A 25,914-nucleotide genomic window follows, 5' to 3' on the forward strand; every position below is an offset into this window, starting at 1 on the left:
ATAGAAATTTATATTTTGCTATGTAATTATTTTACAGATTTTTTTTACTGTCAAAGCACAAGCAATAATATTATGTAACAGACCAATCAAAGGTATAATTTTTAGAAACAGAAATTAGTTCACCAATCATCGCACGGCCAGTAATTCTAAAAATATGTATTTTTCTTCTGTCAAATTTAAATGAACCAATTCTAAATCGAGGTCATTTCAATAGTCGTCTTCTAAAATATTTTCAATCTTCTCTTCAAATCAGCTTAATTTTATTTCCGGTTTTGCAAGTTTGCAAATTTTCGATGCCATCTAGGTGAAAATGACGTGTAATTTCGATGCTGGTGATGGCAATTGATAAATAAATTCTCATCTAAAAGTTGTTTTTAGGTAGCGCACTAAAAACTTAGTTCGTAAAATATGAAATTATTTGTACGAGTAACTCTTAAAATATAGAACGGAAAAAACTTAAAAGTTTGAAAAATCCAGTGCGCATTATTTACTTATTTATAGTACACTCATTCACTCATGCCGGCCTTTACCTTTAAAATTTGGTAGTGTATAGCGTGAGGATGCCTGTGAATCCTCAGGAAACAGGATGATCCCTCAAGGCATGTTTTCAAGCATGCGCAGTATACTAATCATAATGAGTAACGCCTCCTCCCTGTCCTTCCTAGTCAGATGACTACGCGATAGAAAATGGCGAGAAATGGCATTTCAGAAATGTGACTACTTCAAATTTATCCAAAACTAATCAAGGATTACATAAAGGGTATGTGACTATACTTTATTCAAAATATTTATTATCTGCCTTTTCACTAGAAATTTATACCTCCTTAAGAGTTGAATGATCATTTCTTTAAAATATTTGACTAACGAAAATCTTTATTTGATGTCAAAATGTGCAATGACTGGTGGATTACCAGAGGAAACCCGAATAGAGAATGATTTTTAAATTTAAATATGTTTATGCAATCCTTTGTAATAGTATTTAACGAGCATTTAATAATATATAGAGAAAAGGCAGCAATAAATATATAGAATAAAATATATTTACTACTCATAATACTGTGTTCCCTTTTGTTCACTCATTGACTCAATAGAATATTCATAAGATTGCCATAAATGACATAAGAAAAATAAATAAAAAAAACATTTCATCAAAGCAATATATTATTTAAGCAATAATGAACTTCTACTCACTGTTACAAAAAAATACTTTATTTTCTTATAAAAAACATTAAATTTTCAGAGTTTATTTCTTATTCCCAAAAATTCGTTTGAAATTAAATATTTATATATAAAAATATAGGGTTTTTTTTTTTCATTAATTTTACTTCATAAAACTTCAAAATTGATGTCTTTAAAATTTTTACTTTAAACTTCAATTTTTTTTATTGCTATTACAATTAAGGTGACGTTAATTCTTTATCTAAAAGCATTCCGAAAACAAAAAATCCAAATAAATATTGAAAAAAAATACCTTTTAATTTTACCGTAATCTAAAAATATAACTTCTTAAGAGACATTTGAAATTTTAATTCAAGTACTTAAAAATGTTTCAATCCTCATAATGCATTTGTTTTTTACTCAAATTTATCAATTTCATTTCATATTTTGTTTTTATACTCTTTCATTCAGTTGATAACAAAATATGTTACGATATAAAGATTTAGTTGAATTAAATCATAAAACAGAGTCTTTGCTAGTGTGGATTATATATTTTTTATTCTGTTAATAGATGGCTGCACCAGTTATTTAAAATAAATAATAATAGTTTCTTTTTAGTTAGTGGAGACGTATATCGCCAAAAGATGGCACTGAGATACATTGGAATTTTACTTTTTGTCTGGACTGTCAAATCTAGTGGGAGGGGAGGGGATGTTTGACGGATGCTCCTAAATTAGTGGGAATAGTTTTTTCTTCTTTTTTTTTCTCTCCGTTTTTCCCTCTTACTCCTTTCGGACACTTAGCAAGGATATAAGAATGATTTCTCGTACTTTTTGTATCTAAATTTTTAAGATGTCTCATTTCACATGTTTCTGTCCTTATATTTTTGCTATGATTTTTCATTAATAAAAGCACTAGCATATTATCTTTTGGTTATAAAATTAATAGATAATGATGTAAAGGATCATTAACTGGAAAATGAACCTTTTATTAATAAAATTATTCTTTATGTTTGTTATACTTTTTTAATGAGAATTAGTCCACCCACAGCAAATGTTTGTTTCACATCAGTGTATCATAAATATTCATCGTAGAGTTAAAACCTTTGTTTATTTTATTTAAGAAAATATTTCACAATTTTCTCCAATTGAAAACATTTGATGTTGCATGTAGTACTACTTTCATTTATTATTTATTCATTATTATTATTATTATTTTTTTTTTTTTTTTTTTTTTTTTTTTTTGCTTTTGCTTTTGCATTCTTTCTTATACTGAAATTCGATGAGTCACGAAAAAAATTTCTTAAATTAGTCTATAGTGATTTTATTTCCATAATTTTACTTTTTACTATTATAATAATGCAAACTGAGAAAAAAATCTGATTTAGGAACTTTGGATAAATGTTTTGCTTACTCTTTTCATTATCTATAGTACTCATTGTAACTTTAATAGTAAAACGTATTTCAAACTGTTAAAAAATTTTTATATTATAACGTTTTATTTATTTATTATTTTTTTATATATATAAAAATCAACTGCAAATATAATATTGAAACTTGAAATATGGTTCTTGCTTGAAATATGGATAATTCAGAGATGCTCTCTGTTTCCCTAATTCCCCATCAAGAGAGAAAACATTAACCCTCTGGCGCTGGCGAAGCTGGCAAATGATTGAATTAATACGTTCTTGTAGAAGGGGACTCGAAACTTGATTTCTAAAGGGGTGGTTTGTTTAACTCAATTACTGCACCAGCTATACAATTCTTGGAAAGGGGATTTTTGTATAATAGCCAACAAAAGTAGAACAATACAAATGTTTTTTTCTATACATACATACTAGAACATACTTTATGTTTCTTTTTATTTTTAAAAAATAAAAATTTTTATATGACAGAAAATTTGAATTATGTGTTTCTAATAATACTTGTTTTCTTAAATGTATTGACCACACCTGCTTTTTGAGAAGCAAGTTTAAAAAACGAAATTAGTAAATTGATATTTTTCTTTTATATAAAAATAATACAAAATTATTATTTGTACAATTAAAATAATTATTATGAATATGTAATTATAAATTTAAAATTTTTAAATTTAGCGAATAAAAAAATATTAACGATAATTCTAAATTTATATTGCAAAAATTCATTTATGAAATCAAAATTCATAGCTACTAATAAATATATTATTATTAAATAAAAAAAATTCCTTTACGATGACATTGTTTGCTTAGAAAATATATTATTATTATTGTTAAATGAAATTCTCCCTAGTGTAAATTCAAAGAATAATAATGACGGAATTATGAGACTGAAACACTAAAAAAAAATTTAAAACAAATACTTCCATGTAAATAGATGGTATAACAGGTGAATGAAAAACTAGTTTTTGTAAGAAAATTATGAAGTAATTTTGTATTGTAAACAACAAAAATTCTATCCCAACCTATCCTTTATAAAAAATTAAAGCTTCAATCTTGATTCAAATTCTTCATTTTTTTTTTTTTTTTTAATTTTCCCACGAAAAATCATCTAGCTTCTCTTTCTCACTCTCTCTACTTTTAACTGAAAAAGATAATTTGGAGTTCAGTAGTACAATTAGTTTTTAAATTTTCATTTTCAATGTGAAAAAAGTGCTTGAACGAAATACTTGAGTAGTGCTTCGAAAACAAAAGGTTTCAGGGCATTGAGCTATTATCCCTTTATATTTTCTTCTTCATACACTTCTTTTTTTTTTTTATTTAAAAAAGATTTAATTATTTGTCAATCATGAGCATTGAATATGATGTCTGGCAGGAAAGGAATTTTAATGATGTGACAGAAGACTCTCAAAAACCATGAAAAGTACTGTTACCTTAAACTTTCAATACTAATTATGTATTAACGCTTTTATAATAATGTATTTGTTTTTCAACCTTAAAGTAAAATAATTTTTTAAAAATGATTTAAGCTAAAAAATTTTTATACTAAAATTAATCATAAAGGACTCCGAAATAACGACAGGCCCAGGGCCCCGAAAAACATAAAAACGGCTCTGAACAAATCAATGACGACAGTCGAACAGCGGCGCTGCCTCACCGATCCAGACTTTACTTATGTTCCCTTATAAAGACTTTACTAATAGATGTTTACAGCTAATCTTTTGTTACTTAATTGCTAGCATGTTATCTTGTTATAAATATGTTTTTTGTTGGTTTTTAAATACACTTTTTAAATTATGATTCTTCATTTGTCGTCAAAGATGCACACAGTTTAAAAGAAAGAGCGACGTCCCTTTTATATATTTTTTCAGACAGTTTAATTACTAATAGAAACATGGTTTTTTTATTTTTTAAATACATAAGAAACCGTCTAATAGTTACTAAAAAAATCTGTTAGATTATCGGAATTATATTTCTATTAAAATCCAAAAAAAAGTAGTTTGAAAAAATGTTTTTTTATTTACATTCAAAAATTTATCAATAATTAATTTTGAAAATTAAAGAAATTTACATGTTGAATTACTTATGTTCCCTTATGTTTAAATGATTACAAATAAGTGCAAATTTGGAAAGGCATTGTTTGGAAGTGCGCCGTCAGTCCATGCTTCGCAATGGACACTTGTATCCTTATCTACATTTAGTTTTCTCTATTTCATAACCATAAATTATTATAATTCAAAATATGAAGTTTTTTACTTATTTTGACTTTAATTATTACGAAATAATAAAAAATATTTTGAATGAAAATTCTGCGTCAAAGGGTTTAACCTTCTACTCTTCACCTGACTGTTATCTGCCGTGGAATATTATCTCTTTTGCATTTCTGTGTTTCTTTTGTTATCTATTTTGTATTGCTTACAAAATTAAATGATATCTTTGGAAAGTTCCAGCAAAATATTTTTTTTCAATTTCATTATTATTCTTTAATAACTGGTTTGTTCAAATGTAATTTAAAATTCCTATTGTAAATGAAATCTGCAAATTTAAATATAGAACAGCAATGTTTATATAACGAAAAAACGTTTATTGAAACTGTATTAAAAAAGTTATTTTATTTAGCTCTTTTAAAGTATGTGAATAAGCACAATAAATTAGTCAGCTAAAATGCTTGTTAATTATGGTGTAAGCAAAATATTGATTGCACAGCAAAGATATTGCTTGTATTCAGTATTGTCACCTGGAAGAGTCATTCCACAGTATTTTCAGTTAGGGGTTGAATAAATTCAAATTAATGCAGCGAAAAAGCGAGAAAATTATTACTCTCATGATCATTATCTCCACTATTTTCATTTTATGATCAATAAAAAGCAAGGTCACAGAAAGGGATGTTTTATAATGTATTACATTCTCTTTTTTTCCTGACAACCTTAAATATTTCTATAAAGATTTTAATAACTACTAACTATTGCTTTTTAATTAAATTGTGATTAACTATTACTCTATTATTTTTCAATAATTACTATTACTTAAAAAATTGCAAATAATTTTACTTATTAACTGCTTTTTTAAATAACTATTACTCCATTTAGGCTCCATCATTAAATTCATGCTTGTTTTGTAGAAGGGAAATATGAAGACTGAGTCGCAACGAACATTATGGATCTATATCCATGACCATAATGTCCTCGCAATTAGGCCGTTATCTGGTAAAAAATAATATTGCTCTCGGTTTTTTTTCTTTTTCTTGTTTACATGATATGTTACACGATGTACTAAAAACTGAACCCAGTGGCGCGACAGCCCATAGAGGAATATCTAACTCTTCTTCATGTCAAAAGCAATAAACTATGGTATAGTACATAGGTTCTCAACCTTTTTAACGCTGCCGCCCTCATAAGGAGCAAAAAAAAAGTTTAAACGCCCCTTTTGTGAAAATTCAGTTATTTGGAGCATAGGGTGAGCTGAATTATAAGAGGTAACATTTTTAAGCAATATTCTTACGCGTTAACTTTGTTTGGTTTTTAAAAAAAAAAATAGTGTGAACGTTAACTCGATACTTTTCTCCCGACAGGTAATCTATTTATTATAATCAAAATAAATACGGTAATGAGAAAACAAACAAAGAAATCTATGCTAAAAAGAGTTATTTAAACTTAATTAGATAATTAAAAAAACATCAAAAATAATTTTTTACACTGAAACGTGGTATCAACCAAGCAATCAAGTAACTATGTCAGTTGGATGATTTTGCTTGATGGTTCAGAGCTAGTTTCTTAACATTCGGTTCAATATTTTCAGTGAGGTGAAGACGCAAGTCCCCTCGTTGCACGATTTCGAGTCGATTTCTCTTTTTTGTGACTAGATCCGTCACAGCACAGTCCAGGGTAGAGACGACTTATGTTATCTTGAAGCCAAAATTCTGTGAGACGATCACCATTCTGGAAGCTAACTTTCAAAGTTTCATAAGTTGAAAGTTCGACCAATTCCTCCTGAATATGAACCTCTGCTGCTTCAATATTCACGTAAGGGTTCATAACCCATTGAGGGACTTCCAGGGTCAACACATCTTTAAAACGATTAGAAAAGCCCATGTAAAAAGACTCAAGATGTTGACAACATCCTTGTGTATCACCAGAGGAAATTTCACCATTCTTTTTAAGATCCGATAAGATCGGAAATTGGCTAAACTCATTCCTACCAAAATTCTGCTTCCACAAAATGAGTTTTTTTAGAAAGGCAGAAATAACTGATTTTGAAGTGATCAAATTGAGTTCGTTGCCTTGAAATTTTAAATTAACACCATTAAATTTTGCAAATAAATCCGTCATGTAGGCAACGTCTATCTTAAATTCTAGCAATCTGTCTCTCAGAGCTACATCTTTGTCTTCCAGGAACTCAAGCACAGAGTCGAAAAGATTTCAAAACCTATTGAGACAGGTCATAGCTGTCTGAATAATCGATCGTTAAGAGCATTACTGCGAATTTTGTTCACAGCAGAGATAACGTATTGCAGTGACTGATGCAAGCGGTCACTGAGATTTTTTCCAACTAAATGCTGTCTGTGAATCACGCAGTGAACAGCTAAAATATCTGGTACCTCCCTCTTCAAAAAGGCGATAAACCCACCATGTCGACCCACCATTGCTGGAGCTCCATCAGTGGCAACAGACATAATATTCGTAAAAGTAATGTTTTTCTCTTTAAAATAATCTTTGACAGTGTTAAAAATAGATTCTCCTTTGGTATCTATAATCAAGCTTCGTGCAAAGAGCCTATCTAGAAAAAATTCTCCTTCCTCAACAAACCGGACATACGCCAACAATAAAGCCTCATTACTTGGCAAAGTTGATTCATCAACTTGCAGGAAAAATTCATTCGATATCAAAAGTTTGCATAAGGAATCCTCAACGTCTTCCGTCATCTCATCAATTCGTCGCCGCACTGTATCGTTGCTTAATGGGATATTTTTTATTACATTAAATGCGGCTGGATGATGTAAAACTGTTTCTACGACTTCCTTAGTAGATGGAAGTATCAACTCTTCGCCTATGGTATGAGCCTTGGCCAGATTTGGCAATTAATTTTGATATATTATAAGAGGCTATCAGACCATCGTCGCATTTTTGGGACGAGGTTGCTAGTAAGCAGGGTTGGCAAGTTTTTGACACATGACGGTTTTTACCGGTTATTACCATGGTTTTTACCGTCATGTCAAAAACCCCTCTGTCAAAAACTGTCAAAAACCCATAGTTTGGATAAAACTGTATTTTTATTTAGAAAAGGATGTCCCCTCCTATGTGTGTTGAATAGAATGAGATATGTAACAGGAATCGAATAGAGGGTTTTAAGTTTTTATTCATGCATTTTACATTGCTTATTCCTAATCGTATTTAATTATAAATATTGTTCCCAATGCATTTTTTCTTGCTTATTCTAATGGACTAATATTTAAAATGCGCTTTTTTTTTATAAAGTATATTTATTTAAAAGAAACTTCTTACAGCTTCAAAACCAATTATGCCACACACTTGAATTTTATCTCATGCAATTAAGCATGAAAAACTAGATCGAAAAATGTATCTAATGTCTTCAGATAGCCCCTATATAGCGAAGCAAAAAGTGTGAATAAGTAAACGTCAAGAGTAGTTTTTTTTATACATGATTGAGAATTTTGAACTATTCGTTCTATAGCTAAAGTAAACTTTATAAGCAAAATAAATTTCATAAAAATTAAACTAAAACAAATATTAAATTTAGAATAAAGTAAAATATTGATCAATATATTATTACAAAATAGTTTAAAATTATCTCATGCATTATTTAATATTTTTAATGTCATTTAATATATTAGAACATAACTAAAACGATAAATTAAAATGCCCAAACTAAAATAAGTAATTATTATATTGTAAAATTTATCGTTAAAATGATTTACGTTGCAAGAAATGTTAAAGAAAATATTTCATAAAAATACATAAAATAACACTGCAAAAGAATTAAATATCTCATTAAAGTCCCCATTTTTTATAATAATCAGCGATTCTGAGTTATAACTGTTATAACTAGAACTTAATATAGCTAGACTATTATAAGTTCTAGCTAGAAATTTCTATCTAGTATAGCTAAAGAATTGATTTCAGATTTTTTTATTCCCCTTTTAAAAATGTTTTTCACAAATAATTTCTATCAGAAATCTCTAGGGATGTTTTTAAAATTTTTGTCTATATTTGATATCAAAAAAATTTGCTATGCTCTAGAATTGAATGTATTTTAGTTGATTTTAAAACTATAAATTAGATATCCCAAAGTTACTTCACCCAAGGCACCCTAAGTGCTCATGTGGTAATTTTCAGTCACAGAAGTTTTTTTTTTTTTTTTCTTATTGTAGGCAACAGAAATCAATTATGTATTTATGTTTTTTTTTTTCAAGTTCATGAATAACTAAAAAAATAACTTCATAAACACATCATGGATATTGCTCTAAAAATTTATAATAACAATTTAAAATAATTTGAAACATTAGGTGATTAAGTTTTAATGAGATCTTTTAATATGATACGTATATTAAGATGTCAGACGGTAATAAGTTTTTGAGAAAAAGTGAAAATTACTTCTCCCATAAACTAACATGGATGTAGATTATAGCTAAAAACGATGCCAACAGTCTTAAATCAACTAACAGAAACCAATCGAATAAAACTCTTTTAATTAGACACGCTTTTCTATAAATAGCCTTTTAGACTAGTAAAATTTATGGTCCGTGTTCCTTTTACTTGCCCAAGGGCGCCCCTGGGACTTCATGATGTTTTTGGAAGTGCGAACAATCAAAGGAAAAGAGGGGAGCAAATTGAAAAGGAAATGAAAGTTGAGTGCCTAAACACCTCATTGAAATGTAGAGAATTTGGTTTCCGGTCACTTTTTGAGTATCACAATTTGAAAAAAGAAAAAAATATATACTATTTATTCAGTATAATATATTTATTTTAAAAGATTTACAAGGCAATGTGTTTCTTCGTAGATTTTTGTTTTAATACAATTAATTGGAACTCAAATTTTCAAGAACTAATCCCCCCCCCCCTGATTGCCTGGGACCCCAGGTGCCAAAGAGAATTTAAAATAGAAGAAGAAATAAAAGTACATGAAATGCTCTTGTATGTTCTAAAGCATTCTAAATGGCATTTTCTTTGCAGCTGTCAAATCTTTAAAAAAATAAACCACCGTTTTTGTTTTATGCAAATACACACTTCAGTAAATGAAATAAAATAACAAATGTTCTTAAATACTAATTATTTTAACACCTCATCTACCACCGCGGTGCGGGGGGGGGAGGATACACGAGGTTTAAAGGACGCACGATTCCAGAATTAATAAATTTAATCTATATTGATTAGCCTTCTACGGCCTGCGATCTTTCTTAAACATATAAATAAAATAAAAACATGAATAAAATAAAAACTATACATTTTTTTCACAAAAAAAGGAAGAAAAAAAATAAGGAAGAAAAAAAGATTAGGAATTTTAAATTGCAAATGAGTCTTTGAAAGCGCCAAATCTAAATCATTGTAGTTTTTTTATAGCTCTTTTCGTTGTTTTTTACTACAAATTTTCATAGTTTTTAAAATCCCGATAATTTTACCTCGGCAGAATTAATGCGTGGATTTCGAATTTTAGTAATGCTTTAAAAGCTCTTTATTTCAGTACATTTCAAAGTTAATTCAAGTTATTTTCGATCGCGTTTTATCGGAAGTAAAATTTTCAAGAGCTACCCCACCCCCCTGAGTCGGATTTCCAAATGTTTCTTGTCCGATCTCTTAAATGCAATATTATAACGGCTCGAGACTTTCAAATCGGGCAAGTAATAATCTCTTTTGAAGTACGTTATTTATGTCAGTCTTATCGTAAAAACAGGCTATTTTTCCATTGCTTGTTTTCGGCAATACGCATTTTCTCATGGTTTTGAAAATACCATACTTTTAATATATATTAACACGACACTAAATCGCGAATATGCACTTGATTTGTGCCAAATTCATCAAAAATCTAAGAGATTTTTTATTGTTCTTTCAACTGTTATTGCTAGGCTTCTCCACAGGGTTTCAAAAATCCTGTTATTTTTAATCCGGCAATAAAACGACTTGCAACTTTCGAGGCATTTTAATCATTAATTTTGATGTGTTTTACTACTGCCGATTTCATCGTCCATCCAGCATGTTATTTTACAATCTTTTATTTTTCTTTTAAAATAGCCATTATTTCCCTTTTTTGATTTTTTCAATACAATAACATTATTACAAAACGCAAAATTCGACTGTAGGATTTAATGCGTTTTTAATTTTTTGAGCTTAATTTCTAATTTTTGGTAGTTTAAAAAAATAAGAAGAAAAAACTTTTATGATTTAATATTCATGAAATCTCTTATAATTCACTAATTAGCAATGTCCTAAGGTTAAGAATATATAGAACTTAATCCTAAATTAATATTAAAACTTATTTTGAGCAATTATGCGTGTTTTTTTTAAAAAATTTTATTTTAAAATTTAAATTACTCCATACGATTTCTTTACTTAAAATATTTACTTTGCAGTTATGTTCTCAAAAAATATTTATCTCTTTATTTTTTACTTTCATTCAAGAACATTACAGTTAATTGATTTTAAATTATACTTTTATGTTACTTGATGTGATATAAAACCGTCACTTTTTCCCCATCTTTATATTTTTCGATAAATCTATTTATTCATTTATTTTTGATAAAAAGGAAATATTTTTATTTATGAGAGTATTATTTTGGTTTTCTTCAGTTGTTAATGCTTAAGAGAATTTAATTTTATGCAAATATATTACAAAGCTAACTGATAAAAAAGAAAGAATTAGTTGAATGAATTAAGATAATAAAAAAGAATTATAATTATTTAAAAGAATTTAATTTAATTGAAATTTATCACTTAGTGACTGATGAAAAGAGCTGTGTGTAAAACACTTATGTTTACATTAAAATTATATCTAATCTATTCAAATACTTGGAACGTAGCCCTTCATTCAGAATGGTAGTGCACTCTACTATAGATGAATTCAATGTTGTTACTCAGTAACAATGTACTTTTCTAAATTTCTCCTTTTCATCGCGATTATTAATTCTTTGCTAATTCATATAAAAATAATTTAAATTAAAATCTATAAATTTTTATAAATTAGAATAAAATGAATGATTATAAATTAAAAATAAAATGAATGACTATAAATTCCCGATTATCTCTTCACAGTGTTCTTGTCTCATATAATATATTTTTCAAAAAATTGTGTTTAGTCTAAGATTGAGTGCATTTATAATTTTTGCTGTGGGGGGGGCGCACATAATCAAATAATATTAATTCTCAGTCTTTAAGCCAGGATGTAAACATTTCCATTACAAAAATACCTGTTAGAAAAGTATATCAATTTTGAATTTTTTCACATCAAAACTTTAAAATAATGAATGTAATTGAGAAGCAAGAAAATATGGACAATAGGAATTTTTTTTGATCAGTAAAACAAAACTTAATGGAAAAATTATTTTTGATATAAATGTGGCATGTGTACAGATGGATGGGAATGGAATTTCTGAAGTTGAAAACAAATTGTAAAATTTGTATTGGAATTTTTCTTTTTTAAAGATTACATTACATTTGAATTTTCAACTGTGTAAGAATTAATCACTTTTAATGAATAAAACGTGGAAAAAAATGCAAATAATTATTAAATACAATCTAGTTTAAAGAATAAATGTGTTAGTCGAACAACATTATTATCACAATAAAACTTAATATTGATATTTCAACTGTAACTGTTGTACCTATTTTCGAACTTATTAATTATTCTTACTGTTCATGTATCTCATTTCAATTTCCAAACTCAGCTGTTTACTTGAACAATAGGGCAAAAATCTTAAACAATTTTTATCACAAAACATATTTATAATGAAACTACATAAATTATTTATGCTACGTCCTGTGATTGCTTTTTTTAGGTGCACCTAAATACTTTTCATTTTTGAATGCTTATAAGTTTAATTTTTTTAACTCTAATCTGAAATATTTAGGATCCTCTCAATCATCTTATCTTTCTTAATTTATTGCTACCAGCTGTCGAGTAAACAGCCTATTTTGTAAGTTTTTCGTTCATGCGTATCCTTTCTCAAAAGGTTGAAGGGAAGGGAAGCATCAGTTAAAAAAAAAGTTTAGATAGAAAGATAGTGGTGGTGCCATCTACAGAGGCGTTATTGAAATATAAGAAATTTTTAAAATGATTTGTGTAAATTTGTAATTAAATACATTGAGTTTGGGAAAAGAATACAAAAATTATGTGCTAATTAATTCGAATTATGTTAGTCAATTTAATGCAAAAATTTCCTTATTTTGTCGATGATTTTAATCAAGTCTATTCTATTTCGCATTGAAGTTAAAAATATTGCCCCAAACTTTTTAAATTCATTACTTTGTCATGAACTCATACTCCCCTCAAATATGACGGAAAATTTACCTACACTCAATAAATAAGTGCCTCAAATTTTACATTATTGCTTAGTCTAATTAAGGAAACATGCTTTATATTAGTCACACCAATTGTATCACGAGTATGCTTGGGTCACATTTTGTTATGATTATGAAATATTTCTTTTGTATTTTTCATTAAATAATCATGTGAAGACTCTTGAGTCAATGAAAAACGAGTGAACAAAAGAGATCTTATTATGAGCAGTAAATATATTTTATTCAATACATGAAATGCTGCCTTTTCTTTACATTGAATGATCGTTAAATACTAAGGATTGTATAAATATATTTGCACTTACAAACTATTAAAAAATTTATTCGGATTTCTGTTCGCAATTTTTGCATTTTAACGTCTTAATCACCAGTCATTACATTGTACATTTAACATCAAATAAAGAAAATAGGAAAGAAACTGAACATAGATTCTTGCAAAGCTTTTTATTTATTCAACGTTCATTAATTAATGAAAAAAGATGATCATTCAACAATTAAGGAAATACATATTTCTAATGAAAAGGCAGAAAATCAATACTTCGAATAAAATATAATTACATACCCTTTTAATAATCTTTTATTATTTCTTGATAAGCTTTGATTTGAAATGAGCTTTGATTCTGGAAATGAGCACGCCATTTTCTGTTCTGTAGACGTCTGTAAGAAGGACAGGGAGGAGGCGTTACTCATTATGATTAGTATACTGCGCATGCTTGAAAACATGCCTGGAAGGGTCATCCTGTTTCCTGAGGATTCACAGGCATCCTCACGCTATACACTACCTTAAAATTTGTGGGTTTGTTTTGGATTAAACGTTTTCATGTGATCGCATGTAAACAACAATGTTCCATCGCATCATTTTATACGTTATTCATAAATGTATTCATACCTTTTTTTTCCTACAACTTTTGTTCAGAGAAATAAATTCTCTTGTACAATACTCTTTGAGCTTATTTCCAGAATTCCTCAAATTTTATAAATCAACTACTGACTTTAATTGCAAAAGATTACCTACTCATTTGGGCATAATAATATGTGAAGATAAAATTTCATTTTCTGATGTTTCGAATTTAATTGTTTGGAGTTTTGCAGTCGGAATTCATCACATTAGTATATTTGACAGCTCAGGTACCTCTTCAAGTACAATCATATCTATATAAATATAAACTGCAAAATATTTGTATTTTATGCATTTTCATTTAGTTTGATTCAGAAATTCTTTCTGAATTTAAAATTTTGTGATAATTACAATTTCTTAAACGCAAAATCTCCTCTACATTTTATATTGTTGCCCATTTTTTTTACTATCACAATCGCGTATTTTGCAAGTCATTAATTATTAAAATCTTGTACTACGTATTGCTCTGTTTATTCAGAAGTATGTTCTGTATTATATACTTTGTGTTGCTTAAAATTTTTTTAATTACTGTATCTATGCTGCATAATTGCAATTTTTTTTTTCGATTTTTAATTATTTTTGTTAGTAATTGAGAATTAACATATTGTGTATTACATTTTGCTTCAATTTTTTTCCGAATCGAATCAACCAAGGTAATTCCTTGTCAAAAAAAAAAAAATTATAACAGCAGCAAATTACTCTTAGTTTTATAAATTACTTTAAAATTTTGCATGTATTAGCACTTGAAGTTTAAATAACAATAATCAGAGTAATTCCTGATCACTAGCATATTTAACACTAATTCAAATATGCTACTGATATTAATTTAGCACATTTAACTAATAATTTATAATTTTTTTATTTATATTAGTGCCAAAATTTAGTAAACGAATTACATAAGCAGCTCCCAACCTTTTTAGTTGAGCAAACCCCCAATTTCTTAAAAAAAATAATAAAAATAAAAACTTACGGGACCTAACTACTATATATACATGTAAGAAATACACATATTGTGCTTACAAGGGCGCATTGGCAAAAAATATTTGACCTGGCGATAAGTGATAATATTATGTAAAATATTTTTTCTAATCAAACTGCCTTCCAAATTTTTACCAGAATTAGCAGTTACGTCCGAATTCTTGGGAAAATATTAGGATGCACCTTTAAGAGCATTAGACTAGAAATTTATTAGTATGATTTTTTTAGAATTTTCATTAAATGTACCCCTTAATGTATTTTTACTCTGACCTTTTATTTAATGCCAAAAGAAACAGTGTGCAAAGATTAAATATTTATAGTATTGAAATAATACTGATATTTTTCTTATTTTAAAGACTTTTAATGTTATGTAGATTATATTAGAATCATTGAGACCGTAAGAAAACCTTGCTTTTAATAAATATTATTATTTTGCAATAAATATATATAAATTTTTTATATCCTTTTATGGTTTTTAGTCACCAAAAAAAATTCTTCATGTACAGTCAGGGATCTGTCCAGGCCAAATTTACTACCGTTTAGCGGTACCTTCACAAATTCAACTTTCAGAAAAACGGTAGTTTCACAAAAACTTTTTCTTAAAATTTTGTTTTTGTATCCAGTAAGATACGATAAATCCATATTTTTGTGTTTATTTTTTAATTTTCACAAATTATGTCTAAATTTTTGCGAAATAGGTAACTTTCAGAAAAACCTAGACAGACCCCTGACAGTGTCTAGTGATAGGAAAAGCTGGGAATTTATTGATTTAGAAAAATATCGGAAGATTATTCGAAAATCTTAGTAAAGCTGGGAAAAGTTTAAAGAGAACAAGCAATTGCTGATTCCTTCAGTCATGAGCTTCACTTCACTAAGAATGACGCAAACAAGTTTTCTCCCTTCTTTCAAATGGTTTTATAGTTTCTAAACATCTTTCCAGCAATAATTAATTGTTTTCTCGGTCGTTTCCCTATGATTTTTGAAATTCTGATATGTTTGAATTTGAGCTATCACTTTTTAACCTTGATTTGTGACGATCCCATTGTAATTTCACGTCTTCTGATCATAGTTTTTTTGCAAGTTATAATTTTTTCAGCCCCTTTCACATGATTTTTCAAATTTAGATATAGGAATTAGAATATTAATAAGACCAGCAAATCTTCAATTTGAGTAATCTCTTTTTGACATATTTGAATTGTGGCGATTCGATCGTAATTTCACATCCTTATCTGAGAAATTATAGGCAGTTATTTATTATTTTTCTTTTTTGCTCTTTTCACCTGGTCAGTGATCGCTTTCTTATACACTCAATTGGCGATGATTTCATCCTAAAAAATTTTATCGCTTTCAGCAGTTATTTTAAAAAGATTTTTTGATGAAATTAGGATCTTAATATAATTTGGAGTTTCTTAAAAGTAATGCAAATGAGATGGGTTACTTTTTTTGCGGGGGGGGGGGGTCCTTTTTTAATTTCTTCCACCGTGCCATTATTAAGGTCTAGATAAATAAATAAAAACTGTCTTATTTTCTGATACATAATGTTTATTTTATAATATTATTCTGCCCATCATTTGATTTTTCTCTGATTATATATTTTAAGTAACAAAGTATTTTTTATTTAATAAAATTCAATATTAGTATCATCTGCATGATAAAGGGAAAATCTTAAACCTACAAGGAAAAGTCAATTCGAAAATAACTTTGCACTAGACACCCTGTCATACTACATTTGTTAACATTTTAAAAATTGTCCTTATTTTTCATGAAAATGCTAGCTAGAAAATTTTTTACTCTATCTAATACCTTTAGTACTGAAATGTCATGCCCTGCAGTATATACATAAATATAATCTCTCTATTGCATTTTGACTATTTTCTATTACAATTTTAGCATTTTGCAATAAATCAGAAAATATTGTGGTTATATGCACATAATACAGGTTTTTATGGGCGTCTGATATAGATAATTATCCAGAATAAAGTTATGATTTATAATATTTTAAAAGTTATGCTTTCCTAACTTTTTTTGTATGTTTGCAGGTTATATTAAATTAAATGGAAATGCACTGTATAAAGAGATGATTGTAAAAAAAAATCTCATCTTGAAAGATGCAGCACATTATTTTGATATTATATTTAGTGATGGAAAAGCTCCTTTTCCATATAATGTTTCTAGTAAGTATTTCCTAAATACTTTTAACTGTGGTTGTATTGTTAGCACCTCCTTCTATACATAATTTTTTTTTAAAAAAAAACTTAACAAAACATGATTTACTATTGCTCATAAAAAAAACTCTTGACTTCAATATTTGAACATTTTATTGGGATTACTAGCATAGTGCTAGGAACTAACTTACTATTACTTACTAATTACTTTGCATATGGTCAGCCCTATACTAGTAATAAAAAAAAATTAGTAATGGGAGAAAAATAAGTTAATTTTAGTGTAAGCTATTGAGTTTTTCTTTGTTTGAAGTTTGTTAACATTAAAATTTGTTTTCCTCTCTTAGACCCGATAAAGTTAAATCAACTTTTATGATTACATTCTGATGATTCTAAATGTATTTAAAGTTGAAAATAGAATTTTTATAGAAATTTTCTCAGTGGTTGATGCAAGGGAAAGCAATCACATTAGCATTTCATGTTTTTGTGGCAGATTTCAATGATCAGGGGTCTGTCTAGGTTTTTCTGACAGGTACCTATTTTGTGAAAATTTAGACGTAATTTGTGAAAAATTAAAAATTATATTAAGAAATCAACACAAAAATATGGATTTATCGTTTCTTAAGGGATACAAAAATGAAATTTTAAGAAAAAGTATTTTGTGAAACTACCGTTTTTCCTAAAGTTGAATTTGTGAAGGTACCGCTAAACGGTAGTAAATTCGGCCTGGACAGAACCCTGATGATGTTTCCTATCTCTCCACTCATATAAAGAGTCATTGTTGCTCTTTATGGCAAAGATATTGTTCATGTTTAACTTAAGTAAAAAAAATTGCTCAAACCAGAATATAAATCTGAACCAAGGTTTGTAATTTTACATGCAAGAACACTAGCTATTTTTTAAAAAAAAAAATCAAAACTTGAAATATCCGTTGCATTTGTTGATTCATCCTTTTGTACAAAGTAAAACAAGAAATTCTTACATCCGAATTTGAGCTTATTGAATATGCCTATAGTCAGATCTCCGAGGTATATCACTTTAGACAAACTGATTTTTGAAATAGCTTTTTCTGGACAATGTACAGTTCGCTAGAACAAAACAGACCACCCTGAATTACTATTATCTAATGATTGTTTCTTCGCGTTCTAGGACTCAAACATAATGGCTCGAGGATGTGATTTCAAATATGCTAATTAATAAGTGCAGGCGATATTTTAAGTTATGAAATCAGACACAAAAACATACTTTCTCTGAATAAACATGCCTTTTTTCTTTCTTTTTTTTTTGTTGACGAATTCAGATTTTTGACCTCCAAAATATAGGGTGTAATTGTTTGGTCAGGAGAGGGAAAAGTTTCATCCCCTTAATTTTAATTTTTGTGTATTCCACTATCTCTCGAGACATTTTTAAGTGAATAGAAAATTTTTGCACACAATTATAAAATTCACTTATCAAAATATAACTTTTAGTAAATATTTCTTACTTTTTATTTTTTTATTTAATAAAGGTAAAAAATAAAACATTGTAAGGTATATAATTTTTTGCATTATTTAAAGTAAAGAGAATATAATTTTACATGATAAAATTCAAAATCGATCAAAAGTTCCTGAGAAATTAACTTAAAAAAAGTCAGATATTTAAAATTCGATTTTTCAGAAGCTATTGAACTCATTTTGCTCAAATTTTGTATATTACCATGTAAAATTATATTCTTTAAAATTATAGAAAAAATTCTAAACCTTACAGTTCAAAATTTTTTCAAGCATTATTAAATACCACTAAACGTATATTTTTTTCATGGAATTATCTTTGGATAAATGAATTTTATAACTATGTTCAAAAAACTTTTCAATTCGCTTTAAAAGTTCTCGTTATAGTGAAAGATGCAAAAAGTAGAATTAATATTAAGGAATTTAACCTTTGAAACACTCTCTTGACCTCTCTTAACTATAGGGACAATATTTCACAGATTGCAGCTATCACCTATATTTTTGGCATTAGAAATCAAAATTGGTTAACAACAAAAAAGGTCAGCTTTCGGTAAAGGTTCTGAAAAAGTATGTTTTTCTGTCTGATTTTGTAACTTAAAATATCATCTGCGCTTATTAGTTAACATATTTGAGGTCACCCTATCGGGTCATTAAGATTGAGTCCTAGAACTTGAAGATCCAATCATTGGATAAAGTTATTCATATCCTTTTTTTTGCATTGTACATTAAATGACTGCTTAAGACATTCTTCAGCAAACTCTTTATCATTAAAGGGATTGTGACATCATTTTTACTTTTTTGCTATCGTCTAACTAACATAAATGTTACCTTTACATTTTTTTTATTTACTTCCAACCCAAAAGACTTCCAATGGTATTTAGTATCATAATACTAACCAGTATCACAATACATACACTTAACCCTCTGCTTACAGTGTACCATGTTCTACCATCAAATGTGGTCCATATGTTGTACTAGCCGTAAGGAAAAAGTTAATATGTAATTTTATTTATATTCAACCCAGAAGTCTCATTGGAAAGTTTCTTGTACTGTAGTAGAACATTGGGCATAGCATTTTTGAAAAGTGCTTAAAGGTGCTTATTTTCGTTTTTTAAGAGCCCATAAAGGTGCTTTTTTCATGGGCTGTTTTTAAAAGTGCTTAATTATACCTTTCCGAAAAGGGAATGTTGATTTTCTCCATGTATTATGTAAAAAGCATGCTTTTCACATTGTTCTGTTCAACATTTTCACAATTCATTCAATCTCAATCTATTTTGGTGTACTGTTGGTCGTTAGCCTATGGAAGCGCCAATTATTTTACATGTTTGATGAAATACTTACGAGTCTGCATGTGCTTCTACTAAGCTGGGTTCGGTGCGATTCTTGCACTCTCATGTACATCTCTGCTGCATTTTGCAAGATATTCTCAATTTTAGGCTTTATTTTCCGCCCTCTGATATTGAACTAAAAAATCTCTTGGTCATTTTATAATGGCTAATATAATCAAGAAGAGAGTTCTTTGTCAGAAACTATTTATTTTATCATGATCATGCAAAGTCTTTGAAAATTATTTTGTATTTTCTTAATGTGTATAGTGCTTAAAATTATTTTCTGGGTGCTTATTTTTTGTTGAAAGATTTGGCTACGCATCCTGTATAAGTAACTTTGTATAAGAAATTCAACTCACTTGAGCATGTTAATTTTTGGTGAATCATTATGGTTTCAATTTATCTCATATAATTATTTTTTATTAAATTTTCCTATTTTAGTAAAAAATGGTCACAGAACAGAAAATGTCAATGTCTACCTAATATCACAAGAAGATGGTAAACAGCAAATTGTAGAAGCAGCTAAAAAAGTCTCTAAAAATATTAAAAAGGAACCTGATTTATTGAAAAATTTCCATAGCCTGCATTTAGATCAGTGTATCAAAGGTAGTTTTTTTTTTTTCTTTCCATTCTAAGTTTTATTTTATTGTGAATATTTTTGTGAACATAATAGGTAACTCATTGCCAGTTTTCTTACATCAGGAACACTAGCCATAAAATCGTTGCCATATCTTGAAATTATATAGTAGCTAGACCAGTACTTTAAAAAGCATCCTGTTTTTTTTATTTATATATATATTTTTTTTAAAAAACCTAAAAATATGAATATCTTCATAAACGAAAGGGAAAAAATTAAATCAGATGTCAATGTTTGTTTTTTTAATCTATTTAATTTGATTTATACCACCTATGAAAAATGTTTCAATATAAAAAAAGAAGTGTCCAATTAAAAAAACGTAAATAAGTAACAAAGAAGGAATAACAAATTATAAGGTTTTGACAAAAATCGTAATGAGTTTTTACACCCTATTCAAATTAAAAATGAAAAGCATAGTATGTCGATTGCAAACATAAAATATGTAAGTGCCAAAAATGCATGTGAGATATTTAAGTGCACCATTTAATCTGAGTGATTCTATATGTTACAGTGTTTAAAAATTTAGGTTTAGCCTTTCATGTGATTAAATCAGGAGTAGAAATTAAGAACATTTAGTCACCGGTTGAAAGAACCAGTAACTTAAAGATTTCAATAGTCCGTTAGACATTTTCTTTTTAATCTGTTCACATGCTGCTATTGTATTTTTTTAAAAAATACTTGCAAATTTATGACATAAAATAAATTTTAAAAAATACAATATTTTAAATTTTTATGATATATATATATTTTAAAAAATACTAATTAAATTTTATATTAATCAAAATTTTATTATGCTTTAATAAGTGGGTTTACTACTACACATTTACCATCAGTTGAGCATTATGACGAATATCAAAATTAAAAAGAAAGTTATTAAAGTGAAATTAGATGAAAAATTGCAGAGGAAGTGTAAAATTCCAAACTATGATCCAGAAACGCAGGCCAAAAATTTTATGACTGTAACAAAGGCATCAATACAAAACAAAGAACCTAATTAGCACTCACTTTGCGTTTAATTAATGATGATTAGTCTCTGGTCTGAGGGATCACTGTTATGCAAGTCTGAGCCAGGATTTTATGATTTTGAACCAACATTAATTTCAAACCCTGAATATCATATCTAAATGATTAACTTTAAAGACCCAGTAGAACTCTTGACAAAATTCTGTAATTCTGATCACATTATTAAATTAAAAGTATTGTATTTGTGCAATTTCATAAAGCAAAAGGTAGTTATACTACTTTTGTTTTTGGCTTCCACTTGTTTTTTCTAATTCAGATATTTTTAAATGTTATTGTAGTAAGTATGTGGGCTTCTAGAAATTTTGAATTTTGTACTCTCCTGTTTACAACTATATTCAACATTAGGAATAAATATTAACTTGTTATCTATAAAAAGCAGGGTTGGAGTTTTTGCCGGCAAAAAGGGTTTTTTGCCAGGACAGTGGCAAAAACCTGGTAAAAACCGGCAAAAACTGGTAAAAACCGGCAAAAACCAGATTATCTAAATTGCTGATTAAATATTATTACAAAATACTTGAAACAAATTTAAATCAATCATAAGGAATAATAATTTTGATACATTACATGAAAAAATTATTTTTAACATATTAATAATTAATATAATGGTTAATAATTTTTAAAAGATTGAAAGTTTGTGATCTCTTTTCATTTTAGAATCCTAAAATAAATGTTTTTTTACAAATAAATAAATATTATTATTTGCATCATATTATTATTTATTATAAAAAATTATTATTTGTACAATAATTAACTACACATATTGATAGATATTTTATGTTTTAAATTATAGTTATATTAATTTAAAATAAGTTCATTTCACTGGAAAAAAAAGAATAATCACAAATTTTCCAATCAATAATGTTTTAAACTACTAAAATGATATATTATTACATTATCATTTAATTATGGAATAATAATTTTGTTAATTTTTTTGTAATTATTTATATTTATAGTATATATTTATAGTATATATTATAGTATTATTTTAGGAATAATTTTGTATCAAAAATGTGTTTTTGTCCTCTCATCTTGGAAAATATAGGTTTTTGCCACTTTTTGCCAATTTGCTTGGCAAAAACCTGTTTTTGCCAGGACGGTTTTTACCGGTATTTACCATGGTTTTTTCCACCGGTGGCAAAATCTTGCCAACCCTGATAAAAAGTATAATTTTTACGCTCTTTCAATCTTGAAAATTAAATTTTTTAAAGATTTGCACTGGTGTTATATAGCTTATTCTGCAAGGAATTATGAATTCAGGTATTAATTTATTTGACATTATTGAACAGACTAAATGTAGCTTTTTAAACATAAAAAAGGGTAATAAAACAAAAAAGTTGGGGGAAAAAATTTATAAAAAAAATTGATTTGCCTTACACCCGGTTAACCGATAAGTGATAAAAGCTAAATTGAGCAAAATACTTTTAGATTGTGCTACAAAAAGTTAGTTCCGTTTTATAATTTGTTTAGGATGTAATTTCTTTTAAATGGAAAATATCTGATTCTTTAAAATTGTGAAATTTTTATTCCTATGATTATTTAAGATTTGGTATTTTAAGAATTCTTCAAATGACATTTATTTAATGATATGCCTTGAACAAATTGAAAATAAATGACAAAAAGGAAGATTCAGACTTTTCAATTACAAACTAATAAGTATTTGAACATTCATATAAGATAGATATTTTGGTTGGTATCATGTGTTAGTAACATTGAAGTGTTTGCCAAAAAATATACTGGATTAAATTTCTTGAATTAATATGAACTTTTTTGCATTGTTCCCTATGATTTTTATGATAGTTTACAGTATCTGTATGTGGATTTTCAAGAAATAACCCTTTTTCTAAAATACCTCAAAATGAGATTATATTAATTATTATTATATTAAGATAATATTTTCTTAATTCTAACCAAAATTTTAATAAAAAAGTTTAATTTCTGCAGAAAGAATTACTTTTGTCCCTTCAAGAATGTAACAAATGCATAATTTAAAATTTGCAAGATTAGAGCCATTGTTTGTAGGAATAATAACTTAGTAAAAACATATGATTACACCTTCAAAATTATGAAACTTATAGATAAATTCAAACAAAAGTCATGCTTTGGTAGTATTGATTTTTTATCTTTAATTTTACATCAGGTAATTTTATAGTTAAATAATGCATAACAGAAACAATAAAACATATGAAGGAAGTTAAACTGTTGAATTACTTTTTAAATCTTTATTTTTTCATTTAAGATTTTTCAATTATGAATCTTATAAGATATATAAGAAAAATTGTTATGCATAATTTGTTCAAATATTATTAAAATATTGCTTTAATTTTGTAGGTGTAATTAACATACCTGATCCTGAATTAGTCATACTTTTTGGTCTTACAAATGGTTTAATTGGATATTTACCATGGCACATAAGACTTACTGAGTTTATGTAAGTATTCAATGCATATGCATTATTAATTAGATTTATAAAGAAAATGTTATAATTTTCATATAAATAAAAATAACTGATTGCTTTAGTTTTATTGTTGGAGTTTAAAAGATTATTCCATCTTTTTAACAGTAGATGAAAATAAAATTTTAAAAAATATTTTGAACCTGCCAAGTATTTCAGGGTTGAAAAAATTTTTATTAAAATTTATCTTTTTTATATGCAGCTTTCTCATAACCATATTTTTCTGCAAAAGCACCTATTGAAAAAAAAGAAAAATTTCCTACATGCGGCAAAATAATTTTTTGTAGCAAAGAAAATCTATGAAGAAAAATTATTTATGACGAAATAATTGTGAATTATGATGAAAAAATTTATTTTAAAAAATTAATAACAAAGTCTACAAAATTTTTGTCCATATCGTGATCTGCGGCAGAACAATTCTTGGCAACTTTCAGCAGCAGTCTGTAAGAAAATGAACAGAGTAATAATAATAAAAAAACATCTCATAAGGAGACTGATTTGATGGTATGTATCTTGTATCCACCCCCTGCTTAAAGAAAGATTGCGAGATAGAAATCCACTTAAAGCCTTGGCAATTGTAATTGGAGCGACTACATTAGGAAGTGACACCTGGTGGCTGAGCGGTAGCGCTTCGCGCTGTCATGTCACAGGTCCCTGGTTCGATCCTTGAGCCGGGCAAGGTTGACTCAGCCTTTCATCCCTTCAGTGGGTCGATAAATGAGTGGGGCTAAACACTGGGGTTCCGCGTTCGGCTGACCACCTGCCCGGAACATCTGCTCCTGCACCCCAGAGCCCAAGGTTAAGAAAACTGAGATGGGTACAGTAGGCCTTGGCCCTCTAGGGCTATCGCGCCACTGAGTTTAGTTTTTTGATTGGAAAGTATCCCCTTTTCCCCAAACTCTGAAAATAGCTGATTGATTCCTTCTAAACAGCTCCAGTAGAAATGAGAAGCGCTGAGGGTGGGGTATACATGTTCTTATAGGACCGGTATTGCGCCAATTTCGAACCCTACTGGGGCCAAGGTAAATTGTTGCTACGGATATTTCGAATAATATTTGTTGTTTTAATACCTATAAATGAACTACAAAGTGTTTCATTTCACTATTTTTGTTTTTAGATCACAATTAACTCATCATGGTTTTAGTTTTGAAGAATTTAGGAAAGTTTTACAGAGGTACAATAAATGTGAACAAAGGTTTGGTAGATAAACTCCTGTGAGATGTCTTATTTGTTCAAACCTTCCATTATCTGTGATGTTGAATGGATAATTTTTCTTTACTTAATCTGAAACTAATTTTTTTTCTCTTACTGCAGATCAAAAAGAATATTTTTACATGTTATCATAATATTCCTTTCAAATTATAATTCATCATGAAAACGCGATTTGTTAGAAGAATCACTGTGTTGTAAATAGACATTTGAAATAAATATTGTTTTTGTTAATGAAATTCGTTGTTCATTCTTTAATGTCCAACTTTTTACTTATCTTCATAGTTTTAATTCAGTTTAGAGATTTTTATAAATTTCTAAACTTTATTAAAATTATTCTTTTTTAACAATTTATTAGTCAGAAAATCTGAAATTTTTTTTATAGGAATATGCAATTAAATAATTACAAATTAAAATGCATCGTTAGCGTGTAATGTTTATATTTTTTTGACGAACTTTTTAAATTTTAACTATTTGTACTTAAATTTTTATGTGTAATAATGGATTTGTTCCCTGGTTTTATTTTACCTATAACTACTTGAAATGAATATTTCCTTTATTAGTAACTTTGTACTCTCTTTTTTTTATTGAATTTTGTTTTAAATTTTGCTTCTTTACCACTTCATATCTGTCAAA

The 25,914-nt window shown here is 27.7% G+C and overlaps 1 protein-coding gene across 1 annotated transcript; it reads left to right on the forward strand.

The window, feature by feature from the left end:
- Nucleotides 1-430: 430 nt before the first annotated feature.
- Nucleotides 431-25,517, forward strand: Tango14 (transport and golgi organization 14). Its single transcript, XM_043040389.3, has 6 exons — nt 431-532; nt 13,885-14,229; nt 17,017-17,151; nt 20,399-20,563; nt 23,946-24,045; nt 25,187-25,517. The coding sequence occupies exons 2-6, from the start codon at nt 13,944-13,946 to the stop codon at nt 25,275-25,277; spliced, it is 777 nt and encodes a 258-aa protein (XP_042896323.2). The 5' UTR covers nt 431-532; nt 13,885-13,943; the 3' UTR covers nt 25,278-25,517.
- The last annotated feature ends 397 nt before the right edge of the window (nt 25,518-25,914 follow it).

The sequence above is a fragment of the Parasteatoda tepidariorum genome, chromosome 5, assembly GCF_982258835.1.
Source record: "Parasteatoda tepidariorum strain Cologne lab strain chromosome 5, Ptep-v5.0, whole genome shotgun sequence".
Taxonomy (NCBI): domain Eukaryota; kingdom Metazoa; phylum Arthropoda; class Arachnida; order Araneae; family Theridiidae; genus Parasteatoda; species Parasteatoda tepidariorum.

Coding starts and splice junctions, on each gene's coding strand:
- Tango14 (XM_043040389.3), top strand. CDS start 13,944: ATGTTCCATCGCATCATTTTATACGTTATTCATAAATGTATTCATACC. Junction 14,230..17,016: donor TAGTATATTTGACAGCTCAG/GTACCTCTTCAA, acceptor GTATGTTTGCAG/GTTATATTAAATTAAATGGA. Junction 17,152..20,398: donor TTTTCCATATAATGTTTCTA/GTAAGTATTTCC, acceptor TTCCTATTTTAG/TAAAAAATGGTCACAGAACA.